Here is a 24,566-nt window from a genome sequence, read left to right as displayed (position 1 = left end):
GACCCTTTGAGTACTTTCATAATGATGACCAATTCTTCAGGATATAGTTGTATAATTTTTTTTTAAATCATAGATAGTGATACATCCACTCTTCAATCAAATTAAAATTAACATTTTATTATACAGTACATGCAGTTATTCCAACATATTAAAAATGTTTTTTGGTTTTTAATGTCATATCATTAAAATACATGTATATTTTAATGTTAGTCTGAAGTGATGTACCACAAAAGCACTCAAGTGTCAAAAATAAAAGCAAATCATGAGTATTAAACCTGATTTATAATTATTTAATATTATATTAAATTGCTACATATAACATTTTTTTTACCATATTCCAGTGTGGTATTGATTGCTTTTTTCAGTTCTTTAACATTTTTAAATCTCTTCTAAATGAAATTAAAAAATGTAAATTTTATTAAATTTTAAAAAGATAGAATGATTTAGCAAATTAATTTTTGGAGCAGACCATTCATTGTACTGGTTATGAATACCGACTACTATGCACGAATCTGCATTTAGTTCTTTGTGTGATTGGAGATTGTTTTAAATGTATGCAGTGTAGGCTTGTTTTAACAATGAAAAGGAAATTGCACTTATTAAATCACATCTTAGTAGCAATATAGTATTTATATACACTTAATTCTCACTATGCTTTTTAATTACGTTTGATCCTTTGAATACTTTCATAGTGATGACCTATTCATCAGGATATAATTAAATTCATCATTTTTTTTTTTTAATTACAGTCAGTGATGCATCCACTCTTCAATTAAATTTAAATTTAATTTAACACTGGAAATTTCACTTGGAAAACAGCTTTCCTAGTGGTAGTCTATAGACAAAAAACCACAATATGTTTCTTAATGCTCTACCAGCACACCTTAATGTCCTGTATTTGCACAAATTGTAAGTATTTTTTTAACACAATAGAAATTCTTTTTTTCCAAATATTTGATAACTGCGTGTAACCTTATTCAAACATATTTAATAATTCATCTGATTTTTCAAAATCATTAAAAATCTGTAACTTTTTAATTTTATTATAGCATAAAACTTGTCTTGGCCCTTAATTAATGAGATAATTTCAGAATTAAAGCTTTAATTTTTCAGTATAGTAATCTATTTCCTAACTGCGGGCAGTGAAAGTATGCTGTAAGTCATGCAGCAAATTCTTCTTTAGTGAACAAACTTCACAAAAGAAGAAACTTCATTCTTCTTCTGATAGGAAACTTTCCCTTGTGGAGAGGAAAAATTTTATTCAGTTCCATATCTAACAAAGAGAGAACATATTATATTGATATTTTGTAATCAAAAACTTCCTCATATTTAACAAGTAGAAAGCAAGTGTATTATCATACAAGTTAAGTTATTTTTTCCAAATGTTTAATATTTATCTTTCACATTCTTATGTAAAAGCAATATTTTTCATCACATTTAAATAGCTCTGGCTGTTAAATGTAGAGCTTTTAACAAAAAAATTTGCAGTCTGTAATTCCAGCAGGTTCAAAAAATTAAGTTATTTTGTCATCTTCCAATAACTTTTTGATAATTACCAAACCTTCAGAAGACCCTTTATGATTCATGTTTCATGAAACATCACTACACTTTTTTAGGTCTTGGCTGTACATTTTGTGAATTTAACCACTGTACTACATATACTATACTTATATTGATGAATTTAAACATTACATGTTTTTACATCCAATGGATGTTTAGAAAAAGTACACTGTGATCGTTATATTAGTATATAACATGCTAACTTTATTTCAGAGTAACTCAGAAAAAAGATTAGCATAGTTATTTAACAGGCTTACTAACTTATTTGTATTGTAACTGCTCTATTGGAACAGTTTTACAGTCATAATTATGTTAAGTACTTTCATCATATAATACTTATGTATGTGATGATAGTGTGCAAAAAAAGTTTTTTAATTTTATCAATGGCTTGGTGATTTTTGAACTGAAAGAGCTTGTAGGATTTAGCCAGACTTCAGTATCAATGGCATTGGGATTATTCAAGTAAAAGAATGTTAAAATGATTTAAAAAGTGAATCACTTTGATGGTAATAAAGTGTTTCAGAAGCCATTTTTTTTTTAGAGGCATTCATAGTAGTAGGTAGAATATTCATATAGTTTTATGACTACCATAACATTTGCATGTAAAATATATGTAACAGAAGATAAATTAATAACTATTGTTAACAAGAGGTTCTCTGTTGTGGTACTGTTTTCTAAAAAATTCCAGATCTGTGGAAATCGTGCAACTAGGAATTCATTTCAAGACCAATTTGGTTGTCATTCTTTTGTAAACTTAATTACTTATAAAATATATTATCATTTATACACTTGTAACTGGCTAATAACTCCACATTACAAGAATAGTGTATAAAAATGTTTTTGCTTTACTAACCATCACCATATTTAGGTGGTAAAATCCTTTGTAATGCAGTTCCAGCTCTTCCCCAACGATCTTGATTTAAATTGTTACAAGAACCATCAGCTGATCTATATTTGCTTGCTTGACAAACACTTGTTTGGGGACAAGTATCAGCAATAACCGTATTTAAAATACTGAATGTAGGCAGTGCAAATGTTCCTTGTTCAGGTGTCAAATTAAATCTGAAATTAATTTTAATAATTAGTGCACATTTAATCATAAACTTATGTAATAATTTTTAAAAAATGTTTTTATTTTTTTTCTGTATTATGCTTAATTGTATTATGCCTAATACATTAAAAATTAAATTTTGGTTTTTGCTTATTTATTAATGCATTAAGGGAATCACTTATTATTCCTGAATTCTACTTCAAGTGATTTGCTACCCTTCTTTTTATCTGTCTGTGCCATTTATCTTATGTAAAAATGATCAAAAGGTAATTAAGATTTTACACCGTATTTTGCACTGTTTTTACTTTTAGTTTACTGATAAATGTTAAGCCGGTACATTTATTGTTTAATGAGAAGGTGCTGTTTAGCAATCACATTAGGCAACTAGCGGCATACAAGCTTAGGAGGATTGCTCAAAAGGATTATGGACTGTCAGGGCATCATTTGTACATGGTGTACTGAGATGTCTTCGAAAGTATGATCTCTTATGCAGCATCCGTTTGGGCGCATAGGTTGGAAAGAAATCGAACACTTATTCAAAATTTAAGGAATACCCTGCACAAAGCCTTAATTGTATGCACTGATGTTTTTAAAACAACCTTTTACGAGGCTACCACTGAATTGGGAAAGGCTCTCTCAATCCAATTAGTGGTGAAAGTTCAGGTCGCCATGTGGAAATTGCAAAGAGTTAGGGAGGCCGAGGTATTTGGGATGCGGTTTCGAGCCAGGCCTTTACCAAAGTGGAACGGTGACTTCAATGCACCAGTTCTAAATTTTGAACAGTTGCCCATCTCCCACCTGTGGAGAAGGCTTTACAGCCCCACGATGGAAGCATGGCAGCAAGAATGGCACGCCACGATTAAAGGAAGGTCCTTGTATCGATTTTTACAGGATCTGAGAGGATGGTATGCTTCTCCTTTGTTTTAAGGGCAGTGGGAGTCCCAGCACTCTCCAACCATGTAAATTTAAACCAATATTTGTTTCGATTCCACCTGGCAGCTGATGAGCTGTGCATCTGCGGGGAGGTCCAGGCAAACAAACACATGATATTCAACTACCTAGCTCGTGGGGACGCCAGAACTCAGGCCACCCTGAAACTTAGAGGTCAAAAGGAAAATTGGTCACTCACAAGCAGCGAGTCAATGTGGCAAAAACCACATTGTTGGACCACGTGGGAGTTCCTTGATACGGTTGCTTTATTCAACCGACAACAGTAGTTTACCTAAGGGAGAAGTCTCCTACCGTGCTACTGTAGGAAGCTAACCGAGAGATATGACTGGCTACCAGCCAGATTATGGCTCCAAACACTTTAATGGTGGACAGGTACTTGTTGGCATTCAGTGGCCTAGGCGTAGCAGTGAATCGCTGTCTTTGATGAGATAAATTAATTATCGATAGTCATATATGTTTTAGTAGTTGACAGGGTGCACCTACCCATTTTAGTGATATATGACAAGTGGGTAGTGGGACACGCAAGTGACTGGTGTATGGTACCACGCTTATTCCGCTCATGCTTTTAGGTTAGCTCTAGGAACTAGTTAGGACACTGGTCGCTAAACTTTTCGTGGCTCAGTAGCTGTTTGGGGCACAGACATTTGGTCTTATGCTTTAGGGCAACCGAATGGGGTGGTGGCGGGAGAAATGCCAAGAAAACCAAGCCGATACATTTATGAAATGTATAAATTACCAAAAAATAATAATAATACCTAAAATATTTTAATAATTATTAAGACTATTAATAAGCAATTTTATGATCATTACTCCCAGATTTTTTGTGTTCTTAGGTACCAAGGTTTTGATTAGACAATTAATAGTTTGATCCTTCATGATGCTAACAACATAATACAAAAATTCTTTTCCAAAATTTCTCAATTAATCAAAACATAAAACACTTCATCCTTCATACATGTTTCATACTTCATAGTATTTCAAAAATGAAAAAATTATCTAGGTAAGCTTAAGAAATATGTATTTGCAGTTTTTAACATTCTTCCGATTATTTACAACTACTTTTAAATCTGTATTTTATTTTAATTCAGTTTACTGTTTTTATTCAGGCCAATTGTAATGATACATAATATAGAAATGGGTAAATGTTTGTGAAAATAGAAACTGTTCTACTGTTTGCTTGGTAACATAAAGCACAACTATTATAAATTTTTGATCAGAGCAATGCTTAAAATTCAAACTAATATCTAAAAGTAATAAATATATAAAATAAGAGTAAAATAAATATGTGGTGTTACTAAATAAAACAAAAGAAAAATATTTAGGTAGCATTAAAGGAAATTATTTCAGTACTTTTTAAAAAAATTAAAAAAGTTAAAATTTTTCTTTTTAAGAAAAATTGAGTTTCTTTTACCGGTATTACTTACAAATTCATCACAAGTAAAACTGGTTCTGTAAAAGATTTCTTTTAATTTTCATTTTAAATAAATTAAAGAGAAATTTATTAAAAATGAATCACCAATAATTTAATAGAAAAGACAGCAGAAACATATAAGACCCTTTCTCTCAACCATTCAAGTGTTTTGTTGATTTATGTGAAGACAGTTCTATTGTCTGGTATTTAATAATGATAACATTATTACTTCTTAAAAATAAGTGATTTTTTTTTTGTTGAGTACATTATATAAAAGATTTTTTACATAAAAATTTTGAAAAGTTAACATTTTTGATTTATTAAATATCAGTCAACATAATTCATATTTATTATTTCAAAACAATTGACAAATTATTACTTTGTTTCAATTTATTGATCTAAGTTGATCTACCAGGTGTTTGTTTAATTTATGTAAATTCACACAATTAATTATATTAAATTTGTTTGATTTGGTAGAACTAGTGTGTTAATATATCTAGACTACCAGTGGTAATAAATTGATAAATTCTTACATACCACAGTACAGAATGTTCAAAAATGACACAATCTTATGAAAGATGTTTCCTTATCACAGTGCAACAGAAAATATTCATTGTCTCTCAATACTTTAGATGTGCCAGTTATGCCCAGACTCAGAATGCTTTCACAGAAAAGTATGGTGCAGATGCACCAAACAAGTCCATCAAGCAGCTGTGTAACATGTTCCAAGAGATAGAGAATGTGGCAGATGCAGTCAGAAGTGTCAACTGAAAATGCTAAAACCAGAAAAGTTGATCAACGTGCAAGCTGTGTATTCTGTTAGTCCCAAGAAGTCTGTGCGACGCACATCTAGCCAGATTGGTCTAATGGAGAGACCAATTAGTAGTGCCAAACTACTAATGTGCAAGTGTTTAAAGATGCATCCATACAGAATTCATGTTGTTCACGAGTTGTTACCTGCAGACACTGAAAAATATGTAGCTTTCTGTAATGGTTCATGTGATCTGTAATGTCAGATAGGAAAGAACTCGATGATTGGTTTTGGTCTGATGAGGTATGGTTCCACCACGATGGATACGTAAAAGCACAGACAGAATTCATGCATTTGGTACAGAAAATCCACATCAGCTGCATGAGTTTCCTCTGCACAAACAAAAAGTGGGTATCTAGTGTGCAATTTCATGTAGGTGAATCTTCATGGCACTCTTTAACGTACAGTGAACAATAAGTGCTACATACAGATGGTGCAACAATTTGTAAACATTATACCTGCAGACTGGCTAGAGTAAATGTGGTTTCAACAGGACAATGCTACCGCTAATACAGCCAACAACACTATGACCTGGAGGCCCCTTTCAACAACTACTGTAACTTACTCATTTTCCCATAAGGTTACATCACTTTTTGAACACTCGTATTTAATGCTCAGTGTAATAAATTCTTTTCAATATTTACAAACATTTCTGTTAATACTAATTACATTGGAATAATCAGAATTCCATACTATAAAGTTTATTTGAATTGAATTATTATCATTATTTATTTTTATTGATATTTTTGTTAATATTAAATTATTTCTGTTCCCTGAAAACTTATTTAAATTTCAAAAATAAAAATTTTACAATTTCATAAGCTATACACCATTTGTCATCAGATTCAAATAACAATACATTTGGCTTAGCAAATAACACAACATAACTTGTTTAATGTTTTTACACAATCAAGGGATAAAAATAACTAAAGAATCCTGACTGATCTTGAACAGTCATGTCTCTTCAGTTATCCTACAAATGCACCATAGAAACATCTGGACTAGCATATGAATTTACCTGCTCATCATCATTTATAGATACTTATATATTTAATTCTTTGTTAATATATTTATTTTTTTCAGAATTAATCATTACATCCTTTTTATGGTGAAAATTTAGAAAGAAACAATATACAACAATCACAACTTAATGTAATTTACACATTTCCTCTATAAAAGATTGATTAACTAAAAAATATTACTTAACATATAAGGAGATAGTAATTAATTATCAATTTGAAAGAATAACGAGAATTGGATTGTTACATTGGCATTGGATGTATGTGGCTTTGTTAATGGCATTGGTGTATAATATCTTTAGTTATTATGCCATTAATTTTTATTTAAAGGTTAGAAACAAATTAAGAAAATGTTCCTATTCAAATGAAGGACAAAGAATACTTATAGAATTTATTTCTATTGTAAATTATTTTTAATATATAACTGAATCATTGCCTTTAAATAAAGATATCAGTATTTGTTTAATATTACAGAATGATATTTCTTTCTTTTATACAGTTCTACAATTCACAAGTCAAGGAAATTACCTATATTGAAAATATTATATACTTCTTTTATGTAGTGTATAAACTTTTTATAAGACATTTTATCATAGTGATATATTTTAATGTAAATTTTTTAAGTATTTATTTTAGTGATTTAGGTTTTAATATTATCATTTTTTTCTGGATCATTTAGCAACATATTTTTTCATGTGTTTATGTCAGCTTCTTATTTTATTTAATGTGGAAGACTTATCTATCGATTTTTCAATAAATAAAAAGTTAACTGTTGATAATAATTAAATTGTAATCCAAATATCAAACACCATCAACCATAACGATTACCCAATTGGTGTAGCATATCTTTAACCTGCTGGCTTCTTGATTAGCTAGTCTTGGTTGAATTTATGATAAAGTTTCAGTGATCATTTAATCTATCGATCCTCCTAATTAAAATATGTGTGCCAGCTTGATTGATATATTACTAAAATAAATTTAGTAAAATTTAAAATTTAAATAATAAACTTATTAATATTTTATTAATAAATTTAATAAACATATAAAATAAACATCGTAAATTAAACTTCATACAGTTTTGTTTTTCTTCTATTAGTCTATTCTCCTTTGTGTTCAGTTGATTGATCTATGTCTTATAAACAGCCTCCACTTTCATCTATCCCTTATCTCCTTCTCCTCTATCTCTTGCTGAGGACAATTCTCTTTCTGTTTCTCCCAGTTCTTCCTTATCTGTTTTATCACCTTTTTCTTGTGTATCCCAGTTATCTCCTACAAGTTGATAACAATTAAATACCAGCTTTACTGTTTTGTTTTTTATCCATCCTTTTTGTCTTAATCCCCAAAATCTTTTTTTCTTTAGTTTTCCAGAAACGCAATCAGTGTTTCTCTCATATGCAATTTTTACTCAGTTGCTCAGTTCTTCTTCTAGTTAACAGGTTATTGTAGTTTTATCTCCATTGTCTCTATCCAAGGCTCAAGTCATTTATATATAATCCAAGTTTTCATTTCACTCTGTAAGATTAATTTCCACCATGTGTAAGTTATCACCAACTGACAAAATATAATTCAAACACAAAAAAGCCACAGCAATAATGATTAATTTGAATTAAACTACAGTGATTGCACTAAATATCACATCAGACAGACTTCCTAGACAACAAAAAATTACAAAAAGTCCACTGTACATTGCAATGGAATCAAATTACCTTATTGAAACAGGACAAATTACATACATTATATGTATATAATATGTATATATATGTATATCTCATAAATACAAAGACCTGAACACACCTGAATAATATGAAATTATGAATTTTTTTTGTTATCAATCCATAGATAGGTTGGCAGTAGCTCTCCAAACCTCTCTTTGGTCAGACATTCTCTTGAGCTAAGCATAGGTTCTGCATCCAATGCCATTTTGTATTTGATTAATGTATTCCATCCTAGGTCAGTCCCTACTATTTTTCTTTTTTGTAGCACCTTCAAGGATTGACTGAAGTAAGCTATTATGTCTTATCATAAGCTGTATGACATATCCTAAATATTCCTCCTCCTTTTTCTAATCATTTCTGACAAGCATGGCTTCTCTATTCCCACTCTTTCTATTCTGTTCTACCATACACAATCACGTCACTCTTCATTATGTAAAGCTACATCACATCCTAACATTCTTTCACATAATTTCACATATTCCTAATAATGTCCAATCTCTAGTTGATTATCTCATCCCTTATTTCCATTTTATTTCTTTTTTGGTTTTTAATCCACAATTTTTATTTATTCAATATATTTGTTAACGCTTTCATATTATTAAGTATTAAACAATTTCCTTTCATATTAATGAGTGATATATTTCTTTAAAATGTGTTTCAGAGCATAGTAGTAAAAAAAATAAACTATTAATTATACTATCAAAATATCTACTGAACATAGAATCAATCACGAGCTATAATAGACATCTGGAAAATATAATTTATTTCTATAGACTATCTATGTAATAATATAATTCCACATACTAAGAAAATGAATTACTTTTTAAATTAAGTCTCAAATAGTGTTTATAGATAGTGTAGTTCTAATGATAATGTTTTTAAAGAAATGATTTCCTATTTAGATCCCTTTCTTACATATGTGCGTTGCACACACGCACACACACTTACAATTTGAATTTGGGGAAATTAAAATTTAGGCAGTAGCAAATTTTGGAAAAAAAAAAAATATATATATGGATCTAGAACAAACTATGTGAAATATTAGATTTTATAAAAAAAACATTATGAAGTAGACTTTTTTCAATGACAGTGAATTGTAAAACTTATCATTATTATCTGTCTATATTTTGTCTTAAATCATTATTTTTATAACTTAAATGATCATCTTTATAATTCTATTTCCTATTAAGAGAACTTTAAATGGTGTGTTAGAGAATAATTAATGTAACTTATTAATAAAATGATTAAATATCGACATTGACTTTAAATCCTGTTATGAATTAATAAAATGTAATAGTGAAAATATCAGAATTATAATTTACAAACAGGGAATACCATACATAATCCTTTGAATCTATCCATTTAATTAGTAAATATATTTATAATAAATTACCAGCTGATTCTTTTTATTATTAGTTTTTACTTACATCATTTACTTTAACCTTGAATTAGATTTCTCATATAGGTTTACTTGTAATAATTTTCTTATACAGAGAATTGTTTCTCTAATTTTCAATCATGTTATTTAAACTTCTTTCATTATTTTTTCCTTAATGTGTTGTAATGTGTTTAATGCTGTTACTTTATATTGAAACAAAATGCAAGACTTTTTTTATTGATTTACTAATTAATTATTAAAATTTACTTATTTTACTTTTCTATATTAATAATTATTCTGGTTTACGTGTAATGGACACTGTTGTTATCTTTACTTCATTTTTTAATCTAAGAATATTCATTTCATGGTCACTTTTTACTCATAAAATTATTCTGCTTGTATTAATTCACAAAGAACCACCACCACCACCATCATCATATAATTTTAAAAGTTACATGCATAACAACAGTTGTTAGTAGTAGTGAGGAAAATTTACAGTTGTAGTATGATATTGTTTTATGAAATAGTATATAGTTCTTTATCTGTCATGTTGTGTCTTGCCCACTCTCTCTTGAACACTATCTTTTTTCTCTCTGGTATTTACACACCTCACATTTATAAATCATGTATTTCTTTTTGTGTTTTTTTTGACAATGAAACCTTCCATTCTTATAACTCATAACAGTAAGTTTTTTCATTGCATGACAATCTAACATTGATTTATACAACTTTATCTCCTCTCCTTAGTTAACTTTCTTAATAAATATATATTAGCATGATAAATGTAGTTGTTTTAACACAAAAATAATTCCAATAGTGAAATTTTTTTTAGAATATAATCATCGTGTTATCACATGACTTTTTTTTGCTTTTAGTGAAAATATCTACTCATAATTGATGAGATAAACCAAATATATTTAGTATAAACATAGTATATATTAAATGTAACAATGATTTTACACCTTTAACTTAGATTCTACATACTTAAATTGTTTCTTTATTTACCTTCATGTATTTAAAAAATATTTTTAGTAATTTAGCATAGTGTAAACTCTGAATTTAGTTGAAGTGCTGCTTATTCAAGATGGGTAAAATTGGTGATACATAAATAAAAATAGAAATAAAAAAAAAATGATCTGTTTTCTTTACAGATCGATATTAATACTCTATTTGCTAATGCATAGCTTATTTTACAGAACCAGATTTTCTGAAAATATTTTACTTTATCAAGAAAGATGAAACAAACACTAAAAAACATAAAGTTTATGATTCATCTGTTACATTAAAGTTATGCAGTTATTTCTGGTGAATACATAACTTTGAATTTCTTTCAAAAATTTGTTTGCTTTACAAATTCCTAGCCTTATGTTATTTTGACAATGATTTTATTTCTTTTTGAAATGTAGCACAATGAAATTTACATTAGACACACATATCTTAGTATCTCAGATTAATATGTGTAAATATATTAACTTTTAAACTGACAGTTTCTTAAAAAAATGAGTTCATATTAATACAGATATTTAATAGCCTTATGATAAGCTGTTTATACACTTTATAAACAAAATCTAATAACCTAAGAAATGAAATTTATCTAATTAAAAAATCTTAAATTTATCCTTGTCTGTGATTAGAAAAGCTATATTACCATTGACAACCACATTATTATTTAGAAGATATTTGGAAGAAGACATTGATATTTTCTATGAATAAAACTGAAAGTGAACATTTTTTTTTTTTTATTATTAAAATTATAAACAACTCGCTTTCAAATTACATAAAAATTCCAAAGAACCTAACTGTGCTAAATTAAACAGTTTAATTATAATAATTGGTGGCAGTGTTCTAAATGGCACCTGTCCTTAAATAGTACCACTGACAACTTCACTGAAGAGGGAACTGTGTAATTAGCTCCAAAAGATCCTTTGTTAGAACTAAAGCTATGTAATTTGAAAGTAGTTTTTAATTATAAAGTATTATTACCTTTCCACCATGTTATTCAATAAATTGTTTTTTTTTATTTAATTAGATTAAAAATCACAATTATGATGAAAATAAATAGATATAATTGTATGATTACAATTTTAAAATATTGTCTCTAAGACATTTTACACAACTGTTCTTTGCAACAACTGACTTCATTAATTTTGCACTAAATAATATTAATGTACTGATATTAATGCCTGTCATTCATAAATAAATTGACCAAATGAAGAGACCAACAATGTAAGTCTCTTCTTCTACGTAAAGTTAAAAATAAATCATTTATTTGAATAACATACCATTACATTACATTTGAAAAACATGTAATATAATGATTTTCAAAATATTTCATTTAAAAACTGACACTTATGTAATATGACAAAGTAGTTACTACGCTGCATTATATAATCAAAAAAGAAATTAATTATGTCTATCCATGATAATGAATCTCTTTGGTTATAAAAAATTTATTTTTACTTACTCATTAACGAGGTCCACACTTGCATCAACATTTTTCTGTGCTAATTCACCCTGTTTAAGGGTTGCATTAGTTGTTGGAAAAAATTCTTGATGAGATGCAGCTGGTGTATTTGGCGATACAATAATTCTATTCTGAAATAATGTTTGTGCAAATTGCAGTCTCTGTTGTAACTGCCGTACAGCGATTGATGCAGCTTGATTTAATTGTAGCGGGGTGAATGGTGGAATAACAACTTGTGGAGGAGGTGGAGGAACTAATACACCGCTATTCAATCCACCAAAATTGACTGTAAAAAAAAGTGAATAAATATAGTTTATGCATGCATTTTAATAACAGATTTACATCATAGAGTAAGAAGAGAATTATAATAACTAAAAAATCATATTTTAAAAAAAAATCAAATTTGGTTTTCACATTTAACTAGTAAATAATTTTAATTGCTGCTTTTACTGCCAAAACAAAAATGTTTAAAACCGTTGATGGAACTTTTCACCATTACCTCCAAACTAATGTATCAACTACAAGTAAAATCAAAAACACATTAATTCTTGGAATTTATATCTGTTATTGTTAAAACTAAAAAAGTATCTCTCCAGCTAAATTAAATCTATTCAGTTTGAGTTACTCATAATTGAATTTGACAATTGATACCATCACCATGCTTTTCTTAATGGAATCTAATTGTAATTGGAGAAAATTGACTGGTTAAACACAATTAAAATGCCTGTTGTAAAGTCGTTTAATTTAAATAATACATATGAATTTGTTTTGTTTTCAAGTTTTTTTTTGTCAAATCTCATCTCAGAAGTCTAACTAGTGAAATGGGGGGAACTCTAAGATGAGATTTTTAAGATTGCTGTAAAATTGCTCCTATTTAGAAATGTATATAATTTATTAGTTATCATCAGTTTTAATTCTAAAAATATCAGTTATCACAAAGTATTATATTTGTTGATGTAATATTGCATTATGCTACAATAATATGTTTGTGAGTTATAATGAAATGTGTTTGAAGCATATACTTGAATCTCGGTGGCCAGAGATTATATAGATTTCAGTATAAGCCAGGGTGGCCATTGTTGAAATGATGTATGAAGTTAAAAGTGATCTTATAGTTTAGTTTTTTACGGAATGAAGAAGAAGACAACTTTGATTTTGACTGCGATGAAGATATAGTGAAACAGTTTGGAGAAAAGAGATTTAAAAATATCCTCTGACAACCATTTTCTTTTCATTCTTGGAGCACGTCTATGTTCTACAGTACTTTAAATGCAGATATTTTCAAATTGGCAAATCACTAAGTTCTAATCATTATTGTAAGTTTGTGTACAGTGCAAACCAGCTAAAGTTTTTAACTTAATGGACTAATTTTCAATGAACTCAGTTTTGACACTTATTTAATCTTTACTGAGGTAGTCAGCCATTGAATAAGTCATTTTTTAACTTGTGTTTTACTAGCTGTAAAATGCGATGAACATACTGACCTCTCTACCAGAAGAATTTTTCTTCTTATATTAAAAACATTTGATTTAGAAATCAAATATTTAAACTGATAAATATAGAGTAATCAAAGAAACTAATGTAAATAAGGTTTTGAATTAAAAATCATAAAATTACTTCCCCAAATTACTTCCTTGTATGGTGTGTGTGTGTGTGTGCGCGCGCGCGCGCCCATGTCATTATCAATGTAAGCGGTAAAAATACTAATTTTTAATTTTTGCACTATAATTAGATGTAGATGTTGTTGTCAATTATACTATTTATCTAAGATTGACCTTTGTTTACTTGGTGAGAAATGGTTTACACATTCGTTATTAATGACATCAAAACTGTAATTTATTATCTTGTGAAAAATATCAGTTTTCACAAAGTATTATATTTGGTGAAATATTGTATTGTGCCACAATAATATGTTTATGAGTTATAATGATAAATCTTTGTGTTTATAATTTTTACTAAAAAATTTAAAAGTGCACTGTCTGTATGCATTCAGTTAGCGAACGTGTAATTCTTGCTTACTTCAAATCGGAATATTATAAGTATCGCAAATATTATTTGTATCATAGAGCAAATGTTCCTCGTACCAAGGTTTCAGAGCTTAATCTCATGCAGTAATATTATAGATACACATGCTATCGCGTGTTTATACCCAAGTTGAAGGAAAATTAAATAAATTTTCGGTTCAACGTATTGTATTTATTAAAAAAATAAACAAATAAATAAAAACTAAACAAATTGGCGACGCTTTACTGTGTGTCCTTCACGACATTAATATTTTGAAATTATGTTTGAACGTCGTGACTAATCGTTAATTGAAGTATTATAGTCACTAACTTTTTACTTATGACTATAAATAACAGCTTTAAAAAATAGTAGTAGTTAATCATTAAAGGAAGATATAAATCCGCTTGGTTTTTACAAAAATAAATTCCAAAAATAAAATACTACGTAAAGATTCGACGAATTATGCGATATTTACATGATAAAATTTTTTTTCAAACAAGAAATAATTTGTTTTATTTACCTCTTTTTATCATTACTTCCAAACATAAAAATATTAGTGGATGGAAAGACCGCAAATTTTGCGGAATTTGAAAAGATTTTGAAGTCTTCTTCCCATTTTCTGACATTTGCCATTTTCCGGATTCAATTAAGTTACTTATTTTAATATTAAAACCTTTTTTTTTTCTTTTCCCTGTTTTTTAGCCTCCGGTAACTACCGTTTAGATAATTCTTCAGAGGATGATATGTATGAGTGTAAATGAAGTGTAGTCTTGTACATTCTCAGTTCGACCATTCCTGAGATGTGTGGTTAATTGAAACCCAACCATCAAAGAACACCGGTATCCACGATTTAGTATTCAAAACCATGTAAAAACAACTGGCTTTACTAGGACTTGAACGCTGGAACTCTCGACTTCCAAATCAGCTGATTTGGGAAGACGCGTTAACCACAAGACCAACCCGGTGGGTTTTAATATTAAAACCTGGTTTTAATGAACTGAAAATTAATTTTTTGTTAGTTATTGTTTTATTTTTCGTCATTTAGTAATTTTAGTAATGTTTTGTAATTTTAGCAATTTTATTATAAAAAACAACTGCTTTATGAATTTCATCTTTTATGACCACTTAGGATCATTTTAGTCAGTCCGTTATCCAAGTCTCTTCGAAGGGACTTTTCGGGCCTTGCGGTTCTCTCAGTACTTTTTTATACGTTTCGATCGCGTGCCTTTTCTGGTGTCGAAAATTTTCGTGTTGTGAATTTTTTTCTTGTGAGTACGAAGCGTTTCTGTACTTGTTTTTTTTCGTTTAATTTTATCTTGTCTGTGGTGTCTTCTGGGGTAAGGCCAGTTTCCTTTACATCCTGTCTTATTTCTCTGATCCATCTGCATCCTGTATTGGTATTTTTCGAGTCGAGATTGTATTGTACCAGCTGTTTCAGAAGTCTTGAATCTTGCATCCTCATTATATGTCCAAAGAGTCCTAGTCTCCTCAGTATCAAGAATCCTAGTCGCATGGTATCAGTGATGGTTTCTAACTCTTTGTAACGGTTTTGTTGAGCGCGATCCACCATTTTCCGTATTTCTGGTACTTTTTATTGATGCAGGTTCTTCTAATTCTTCTTTCGATTTTCTGGAGTCTTTCAGTCTTTGTTCGTTCAGATGGAAGAGTGTTTCTGCTACAAATGTGGCTTCCGGTATTATAACTGCGTTGTAAGTGTCTCATTTTTGCGTTTATGGATAGACATTTTTTACTGTAGTTTTGTCAGGTTAATTTTTATACTTTAGTAGTTTGTTCTTGCTTGTAGTGTCGTTTCTTCATTTCGGTTGTTAGTTATTATTTTTTCTTGGTATTTAAATTGGGTTACTATAATTTTGATTTTATTACTCTTTATGTTTGCTTCTTTTAATTGTGTTGGTTTTTGGGGCTAAATTTCTATCTTTTCGAATGATATTTTGAGGCCAATTTTATCTGTAATATTTGAAGTTCTGATGTCTGTGTTTTAGCTTCATCGATGTCGTTTTTTAGCAGTGCCAAGTCGTCAGCAAAACCGTGACAGTTTGTTTTGAATTTTTGGCCTATTTGTATTTTCCGGTGGCATTTTTTGAGCCATTGAGCCATTACCATTTACAGAGCGCAGTTGAATAGTATCAGTGAGAGAGTCCATCGCGTTGGTGCAGTCCGGTTTTGATCTCAAATGGTTCCGAGAGTTTGCCTCTGAATTTCACTTCTGAATTAAAGTTTGTGAGGATCACTTTTATCATGTTTATCAATTTGGGATATAGTTCGAGTGTCATAGAATTTAATAATAAATGATTATTAAAGATAAGATAAAAAAAAATTGTAAAACTAAATAAAACTATTTAATGTTTAACTATTTAATTCTTACTAAGGTAAGAATTAGAACACAGTTAATGAAAAAAAAAAAAGAAAGAAAGATTTCAAATAGAATAATTACAGTTTGCTGCTAAATTTTTTGTAAGTAAATATATAAGCCTACATCATGATATCGCCATTTTTCAAAGCATTTATCATTTTATTTCGTATGTGAATACACATACCGATTTTCTGAATACCGAATGTTTGAAATAAAACAATAGTCTCAAGAATAAAAATTGTCTAATAAAACCTTAACTTAAATTGAAAAAAAATATTTTAATCTGCGACTAATTTTCAGATTATTTACCTAGTTTTTTTATATTTCCTTATTTGAATGTGGGATATTACTGCAATCAAAATTTTAACCATTAAATGACTTTTTTTTTCAAATGTTAGTTTATGCTGTTTAATTTTTACTTTTTTATATAAAAATAAATTTCAAGATAAACTTATTTTCATAAAAATCCTGTTGAACCTTTTAAAAATCTTTCTTTAAATTTAGTTTCTTAAAAATCCAATATTTTTTAAGTTAGTTGTGTTTGAATAAGAGACTATATCACCAAAATTTCAACCGTCTAACATGATAAATGCCCTTTTATGAAATACTCGAAGTACAGAAAGATAGCGTTTTTATTTATTTATTTATTTATTTAAGGAAAGAAGTGGGCAATCCTTGGTCATCCTTCTTGGGAATATATCTTTTTGAATTAAAATTGCCGGTTCCATTCTACTATAAATAAATAAATATTTTCATCAGAACAATTCATAATTTTATAGATCATTGTAGAGATCGCAAGAATGAATAGGTAGGCTAAAGATAAAGAAAAGAATTTCTGTAATATTTGCTTTGAAGAATTTAAAACACCGTCTTAGGAACCTTGAAAAACCTTGATTAGAGTACCATCACAAAACCAACAATTACTAAACATTAAATAATTATAATACATATTAATTCATCAAAAATAATAAATCTTACTGAGACTTAAGTAAATATGTGACGATACTAAATAAATATAATATGTATAGAATTTGGTTGATAATGAAGCTGTTTGAGTGCATTATTATTCTTATACGATAGGCTAAACAAAGATACATAGAATTCAGAGTTTTTATTAGTATTTTTTCCCCCTTTTTTTAAATTAATTGAATGTTATAAATTGGTTTTGTAAAAAAAATAATATAATTTATTTTAAATACCAGTTAATTGATGGAAAAATTTTTAAATGGGTCTAAAATTTATTTTAAAAAATTGCAAAAAATTTTTCCGAGTTATGGCAGAAAATTGATGTTGTAAGTTTCTATTTTCATGTCCTTTACTTCACCTTCAATTCGATTAAATATTAATTATTTTTATTTATTGTTAATTCTAGTATTGTAAATTACTATAAAATCATTTAATATTAAATTCTATTGTGAGAAAATTATTACTTAATTTACGAGTATTTATTTATTTAAAATAAATAACTGTATTCATTTATTTTATTAACTTTACTTATTTATTAATAGTTTAATATTAAATTTATTGTAAAAAAATTATTACTTAATTTGATGCTAATTTACAATACTAGAATTAACAATAAATAAAAACGAATGATATTTAATCGAATTGAACGTGAAGTGGAGGACATGAAAACAGACAAAATTACCATCAATTTTCTGCCATATCTCGGCTATTTGTCAACCGATTTTAAATAATAAAATGTCATTTTGTTTCAAATAAAAGGGTTAATATTTTAGCAAAAACATATATTTTGATAAAACTAATATTTATGAAGATATAACGGATTGAAAAATAAACATGGCAGCCATTTTGTAATTTGCGAAGGTATTTAAGTCCTTAGTTTTTGCTAGTTTTACAACTTCATTACCAAGACGCTTACCAAATATTAATGTGATTCGTCTATCCGAACTTGAGATATAAATCAACGGACAACCGGAGAACGAAGAAATTGCCATTTTCCTAAGGATATTTTTTGTTTAGTTTTAGAAGTAGAATACGAAAAAGTATAGCCAGCCCACCATTTTAGAAAAACTGTACATCCATGTTTACGGTTTCATTTCAGGTTTATTTAGGTTATTATTTTTAATACTTCATGTAATCAATCTTTAATTTATTTCATATTCATTTAAAAGCATTTGAGATTTATGTGGACGTAGAAATAAAATTTGAATTTCTTTAAGTGCACTTGACTTAGTTGTATTAGATTTAATTACTTTTTTTAAATTGAATAATCTGTTAATTAATTATTTACTCAATTTTTAATTAATTTTTTACTGTTAAGTAAAAAATTTGTTAGCATTTTTATTTTTTTTACATCCAGTACGTTTTCTTTTTTTGAAATAGATTAATTTAAAATACTAATGAAAATAACCTACTAAGAACATAAATCCTTTTAGAATTACTGCGGTTAACGATAATTTTATTTTTCTATGTAGTTGTTTTTAACATAATTCATAAAAGAAATAGGTTTTCAGTCAACTCATATTATTTTATTCATTTCTTTTTTTTATGTTTCAACCACAATCAAGTTCAAATGCATTGACTTTGATGATGTTATTTTAAATTTATTTCGTAAAAAACCTTTTCTAGTAGTCCTGTAGGAAGTTTCTTCCACATTACATTAAAGGACAATTTTTTTAACTACAGGTTACACGATACTTTTTACTTGCATTCAGCGTTACATTTTCGGTAATGTTATGTAGCCTGAATTTATTCTGATTTTCAATGCGTAATTTCGAGAAAACTAGTTTGAAAATTTAGGTTAAAAGAATCATTTATACTACTGCATAACATAAAACCTTAGCTCACGCTTGTTAATATTATTTAAAAAATCCCTACTTTTGACTTCTCTAAAGGAAGTAGAAACAATATTCTTTTGGTTAGTTGCATCAAGAGGTCTTTTATATTGTTTTGAGGATAGATTTTTCATTCGAACATCGTTTTTTTATAGGTCTACATAAAGTACACCAAAACTAAAAAATTAAAATAACCATAGTATAATGAACCCGGCTATTAAAAAAAATATATATAAAAAAAAACGGAACTTTTATCGATACTGGCGATTATCATTAATTTACGAACTACTGGATTATTTCAACTTAAAGATCAGGGAAATAATTTACTTGTAGTTTGCTACGTAGCGACTTCTGGTGACCAGGAGTCTCTAATTGCATCGATTATTTTCTAGAATAGATTCTCGTTCCTACCATGCGACGCCACATGAATTTGATGAAGTAGGATTTTACTTGGGACCTTGGTAATTCCCCTGTGATTTTTATCCGCTATTTAAATGCTCCCGTAAGCGTTAAATACTATATAATATCCGTATAGCATTTAACGCTAACAACATTTGTTACAACGCCGTACTACACCGTCGGTTACATATATATGCATAGCGTGTCCATTGCAACATGTCCTGATGATTCCCGGTAGAATTCCACGCAATTACAGAAACTCAATGGGATCGTGTTCGTTAATCAGCAAATTGAAACATTCATAAAACTTTAATTAAAAAAAAATTAAAGTGCTTTCATGATAAACCCGCAGAACCAACCTCAGTTAACCGAATGCAATACATTAAACACAGATATCGGGTTGAATTTACGTCATTATCATAACGAAACTTATTCTTGTCTTATCCTTTCCGTTTGACATTTAATCAAATAGCATTCATATACTGTTAAAAAGAAACAAAACTGGGTATTTATCCAAATATCCAGTGACACTTTTTCGAAAAAAGTACCAGAAGAACCAAATGATAGTGTCCAACTCTCCTTTAAATTGCTACCTTTTGAAGTCCGCCAAATTAGGGAGTAATACTTAACTAATAAATATTTGTCTTTATTTTAGTTTGAAGTTAGTTTTATTTTCATACAATCTTTAGGTATATCGGTTTGATTAACAGATAATTTTATGTAAAACCTTTCTTTCTCCTGGTAGTAAAACATTAGTTCATGTTCAACATCGAACTTTTTCTCAACGCTGAAGTGTATTAAAAAAAAAGAAAAAATAATTGATTTTTTTTCTAAAGCTATCTTTGTGAAATTTATTGTAGTATAGTTCAAAAAATGTAGTAGTGTTCTTTTATTTTTCTAGCGCGTTTGTTTTGTAATGTTATTATCTTTTTTCTTGGCCGGGATCCAGTTCTATGTTCAAATGTACGCTGGGGATCCTTTATTATTTTTACGACCGCTATAAGACTACCCAGCAAACCGGTTTAGATTTTGCAATTAGAAATTAGCTTATAGGTTTTTAAATTATCGTTAATTTTTATTTTCGTTAATTATGACATTAAATAAGTAATCTTTCAGTTATACATTACCTTGGCTTTTTCTATATTAAACTATTACACTTGAAGTATTGAAAGGCATCAGTATTTCTCTTTTTTTTTAATAACATGAATCTATTCTTTTTTACATATATTTTCTCTTCTAAAGCAAGTTACTATATCACAGTTATTAAAGGTTTTATAATCACATTTCTGTTCGTGCATTGTTTAGTTTAGTTCAGTTTTAAATTTCAAGATTTATTCCTAATTTTTAACATTAATATACTGATTGCACAGATACAGTTTGAATGTAATATTAATTTTGATTCCCCCCCCCCATGCCATAATACGACATGTCTTTCCAATTCGAAAAACTTACAACAATAATATAAACTAAATTCAGAACTGCGTTTTTTTTTTATTTTAAATATTTGTTATTAATAGGTTTACAGTATACAATAACGTTTAACTACGTTTATATCATTTACATCAGAACAATTACTTTAGTTATATTTTATAAATTTTGGTTTATTTTTTACCAAATATTATTGTAGTTATTCAAAATCATATTTTTTAAATATCTTAAGATTTGTCACTCAATCCGTCTTTAAAATTGATGAGATTTTTAATTCAAAAAAATTGGAATTAATCTTACTTTATATTTTACGTAGCTTAAATAAATTAAGGTGTTAGATCCGGTGATTATTCATCGTTTTAAATTTAAATTATAAATTAGATTTAAAATAAAGTTATAATATAGGTTCGTAACAAATTATAGTTTTATTTTTATTTACTTAAGAATCACCTGTAATTACATTTTATTAAAAACATATTATAATCTCAAGTAAAAATAAATTCTATATAGCTAAACTAATTCGTTTAGCTATTAATTGAAATTAATTCATTTCAATTGCAGTATTTTTGAAAATATATGAAATAATTAAAGGTTGAAGACAAAAACAATCGATGTCTTTTTGTTTTATTATCTTCAAATCTATATCTTAATTTTTATTATTTAATTCAAGATTATTATTAATATTATTACTATTTATTTCTTCTACAATCTTTCTACGACCCAGATATGATTCATGGTATTTATTGTATAATTTCTGAACGATAATTACATACGCACTTTCAAATAATGTCATTTTAAAATTTTACGTTATTAAAAATACTGTTCATATTTTTAAATATATAAATTTTTACTCTATGGTAAATCAATAATATTCCGAATTATTTTGAAATTCTTTGTGAGCATTTAATTTATAATTTTACTTTTTCATGTAACATTAATTATTATTCAAATCATATTTACTAATTTAATTATATATGGTTATTTTTTTCCTAGATCAAATTGCAAACTATTTTTCAAAAAAGTTCACGATTCAATGAAATCAGTTATTAAATATTTTTTAAATTTTTTTAGTTAATAATAAAAATTTAATGTTTCGAGCATTTCTATTTGATATACATAATGCGTTTCAAACGGTTGGTTTTTCGGCTTGAAGAAAATAATGACTACTAATTTTAGCTGTCTTGTTTTATACATATTTCCCGTTGTTACTCATACATTCGAGGCGGATTTTCTATCTGTTTTATTAAAATATAGGTAACGTTTCAAAAAAATATTAAAATTACCATCCAAAAACATTACTCTTCTTGAGAAGGATTATTACCAATTTTTGTTAAGTAGGATATACAAAATAATTTAAAAAAAATACATTCATAAATATTGAACGCGATTAAATGGAAAATATAATTAGGGCATAGTTAATTTTAAATGTTGAGAAACGAACAAGCCCTACCCGTTAATTTTGTTAAAGTAAGGTTCATCAAATAAATGTCTAAAAATAAAATATTTAATCAATTCAATACAATTTTTTTTTTTACAAAAATATTATTTATTCAAATGTAATATTTTAAGCATACTGTTTATATTTAGAGAAACAATTATATTTTTCACCAAGGAAATTTAAAATCTACAACCTTATTGGTAATTGAATCCGGGTCTTCCAGATTAACAGTGATACTACAGACTGTGTTATTGAAACGACCAGTAACATAGAAGAGCAGTAATTATAATTAATAAACTAAGATTACATAAGTAATTAAACAACTAATAACGTAAGTATGAATAATTAATCTGAGCATGGTCGATTAATTTAGCTAGTAATTTAACTAATAATACAGTAATACAATTATAATAATTACAAAATAATAGTATTTATTACCTGGTTTCGATCGTAGAGGGCAGCAAACTCCAAGTTGGTCTTGAATTAACCTGCACGGTTGTCTTCTCAATTCTGGTAATTCAGCGTAAAAAGATAAACAATTAACAAGAGGCCGGCATTCACCACTCTCACCACTTAATGTACTGCAACGAGGGCCTGATTGTACTGTTGACGGCTGTTTATTAAATGTATTTTGCGTTTGGGATGGCTGTTGTTGAAATTGTTGATTATTAAATGTTGATTGCTGTTGAAAATTTGTTTCTGGAAATTGTTGCGGTCCTTGTTGTTGCTGTTGCTGTGTTTGCACAGGTGTAGATGGTTGTACGGTCGATTGAAAAAATGTATTTGATTGTTGTTGGAATCCGTTTTGATTTGTTTGTCGTGTAACTTGATTCTGTGTTTGTTGAGTCGAAGGTAAATTAATTATTCTAAATTGAGTTGTTGTCGTAGTCACCGGGAAACTGTTTACTCTAGAACCTGCTATTAACTGTTCTTGTAATCTTTGTTGTAATCTTAGTTGTTCTGATTGCATCTCTTGTAACCTTCTAGTCAGTGCGTTTTGTTGTTGTAATAATGCCTCTCTCACAGCCGCTTCAGTAGCGATTTGTAATTGCTGTTGTAATCTCTGTATTTGTAAGTGTACATTATTTTGTTCAATCATTAAAGCCGACTGCTGTTTTTGTTCATCAAATAATTCTATCCTAAACGGTTGTTGTTGCCCTTTTATACATTTTAATAATATTAAAAATGTTATTAAAAGCGACAGTAACGACGCGATTTTTAAATCTGAAACTTTTGACATGTGTATTTAGTAAAAGAATTTTCGCCGGCCGGTAAAGTTTAAGTTAAGTACGGTTTAAACCTAAATAACGTGTGCTGCACAGTTTTACACACGGATGCTAAATGCAGAATGCTAGAGTCTGGTGAACAGTCTTACCAATACCCCTGCCCCTCCTTTCCTTTCAGGTCGACTCATCGGCTCTCTATAGGTGTATAAAGCATTTACATAATCAACCCACACTACGTTTGCTGTCTTCCGAGAAAAGTAAACATTTCAACATAACCTTGTGTGTGTATATATATATATATAAAGTAGTTCTACCTTGATATATATCCCTGATAATAGTAACAATAAATAAATAGCGTTTTTTAACCTACATATATCTTATTTTAACGCACTTTTCCACCCCTTTTTATAGTTAAAGGTTTTCTACTTATTTAGAAATGTGTTAAATTTTTATTTTTAATGATTTTATAATTTACTATCACGTTCCTGATTACTGTATCTCACAAAGTTCAAGGGCAATCAGGATTGTATATAGGGATA

General features: G+C 28.2%; 1 protein-coding gene across 1 annotated transcript in view; it reads right to left on the bottom strand.

Annotated features, from left to right (window-relative positions):
• LOC142325077 (salivary peroxidase/catechol oxidase-like) overlaps nt 1-24,183 on the bottom strand; it is a 56,888-nt gene extending 32,705 nt beyond the window's left edge. Inside the window, exons 1-3 of the mRNA XM_075366403.1 lie at nt 23,240-24,183; nt 12,361-12,646; nt 2,414-2,622 (exon numbers count right to left, since the gene is read on the bottom strand). Coding sequence (XP_075222518.1) covers nt 2,414-2,622; nt 12,361-12,646; nt 23,240-24,041 — 1,297 coding nt within the window. The 5' untranslated portion in view covers nt 24,042-24,183. The remainder of the gene's footprint in view (nt 1-2,413; nt 2,623-12,360; nt 12,647-23,239) is intronic.
• Nucleotides 24,184-24,566: the final 383 nt, after the last annotated feature.

Source organism: Lycorma delicatula, chromosome 5 (genome assembly GCF_047948215.1).
Source record: "Lycorma delicatula isolate Av1 chromosome 5, ASM4794821v1, whole genome shotgun sequence".
Classification (NCBI taxonomy): Eukaryota; Metazoa; Arthropoda; class Insecta; order Hemiptera; family Fulgoridae; genus Lycorma; species Lycorma delicatula.
The sequence above is the reverse complement of the archived record's forward strand: the minus strand, read 5'-3'. Positions and strand labels throughout refer to the sequence as shown.